The following is a 1,386-nucleotide window of genomic DNA, read 5'->3' on the forward strand; positions in this document are numbered from 1 at the left end:
AACAAAACATGCTGGAATACACCGTGCTCCACCCCCCACGTATATGACTTTGGAACAGGACCGAGGGAGCTCCCCAGCGAGTGCTGCACTAGGTTATTCCAGAAGGGCCAAGTTTGTCTCACATCAGATGTTGAAAAAAACCAGACAAACACTAACGCAGCACAGGTAAAACGCCGCCAGTCTGACCGGCGCCCGGGGCGGCGGCTCACCTCCCCGCCGGACCGGGTCTGCGTCCCGCCGGGAGGCGAGGACTCGGGGAAGGCCTGCTCACCTGTTCTTCCTACCAATGCAGGGGGGGAGGGATCAAACATTTAAAATCTAGCCTATTTTAAAACAATAGCATGCAATACAGGCCTCCAGGGGAAACCTGCGCTGTTCCCTTTATTAGAAACTGGCCTAATGGTCTAGACAGTGGCTGCAGCCGTCTCGAGGTTTTTGGCTGCGCAGGGTGGGTCTGGGCTAGCACAGCACAATGACAATTCTGAAGCAGGCTCCTCGGGTGCGAAAGCTTTCAGGAAAATCATTGTGGAGCTGCTTTTGAGGGGATCTGAGGCCTTTAAGATTTAAAAATAAACCAGCAGTCTGCACATTTTGGGGGTTTTTTTTTTGGTTCAGTACAAATGGAATAAACTTGGCTGCCTATACACCGTCAGTAAGTCTCAGATTTCAGAGCAGAGGGAAGAGATGAAACAAACTTGTTTTGGGCACCTATCGGTAACAAAACTTTGTCCCTGCTTAATTCTCTGCCATCCCTCAGGAAGTGGAAAGCACATGTTTAGGTAGTGTAAGCCTTTTTCCTTTTATTTAGAATACCCTCTTTGTTTAAACAATATTCCCCCCCCAGATACAAAGTTCGGCCAGTAAAGATTACATGGAAACTGGAACACGCATCGTATGGAATACAAGATGCACTGGATGAGGAAGTTTAAAAACTTTCCGAGCGAAAAGTAGAACAAAGAAAAAAAAAAGTCTCCTAACATTTTCCCAAAGGTTTCACTCTCCTGTCACACACACTCTCCAAATGACAGCTAGCAAATTCAACTCTGCAAAAAGAAAAGAAAACAGAGCCACGTCAATTGAGAGGAGAGAAAACAAGCCTCAAGGACACACACCGCACCTTGGCCTGGGAGGAGCGACAGGTCCAGGGCAGCTGCGACCTCCAGCTCCTGCCTCCACTCACCTATGTTAGCTTCTTGGCTTTGTTGTAGAGCGAATCCACTACTTTACTCATATTCTGAATAGTCTCGAGGGCAGCTTCATAAGTTTTGTCTACAGGGGGTTCGTCGAAGATGATCAGGACTCCCTCGCCTTGGTCAAGGATGCCTGCGGACACAAAGCTGCGGTTACCAGTGTAACGCGTGACAGATCACATCTTCCTGACAGCAG

The 1,386-nt window shown here is 48.6% G+C and overlaps 1 protein-coding gene across 1 annotated transcript in view; it reads right to left on the minus strand.

Annotated features, from left to right (window-relative positions):
* Positions 1–774: 774 nt before the first annotated feature.
* The window catches only part of PSMD11 (proteasome (prosome, macropain) 26S subunit, non-ATPase, 11), a 19,172-nt gene continuing 18,560 nt past the window's right edge, over positions 775–1,386 (minus strand). The window contains 2 exon segments of the mRNA XM_010287128.1: positions 775–1,043; positions 1,181–1,323. Of these exon segments, the coding sequence (XP_010285430.1) occupies positions 1,181–1,323 (143 nt within the window). The 3' untranslated portion in view covers positions 775–1,043.

The sequence above is a fragment of the Phaethon lepturus genome, unplaced genomic scaffold (genome assembly GCF_000687285.1).
Source record: "Phaethon lepturus isolate BGI_N335 unplaced genomic scaffold, ASM68728v1 scaffold54395, whole genome shotgun sequence".
NCBI classification, from domain to species: Eukaryota; Metazoa; Chordata; class Aves; order Phaethontiformes; family Phaethontidae; genus Phaethon; species Phaethon lepturus.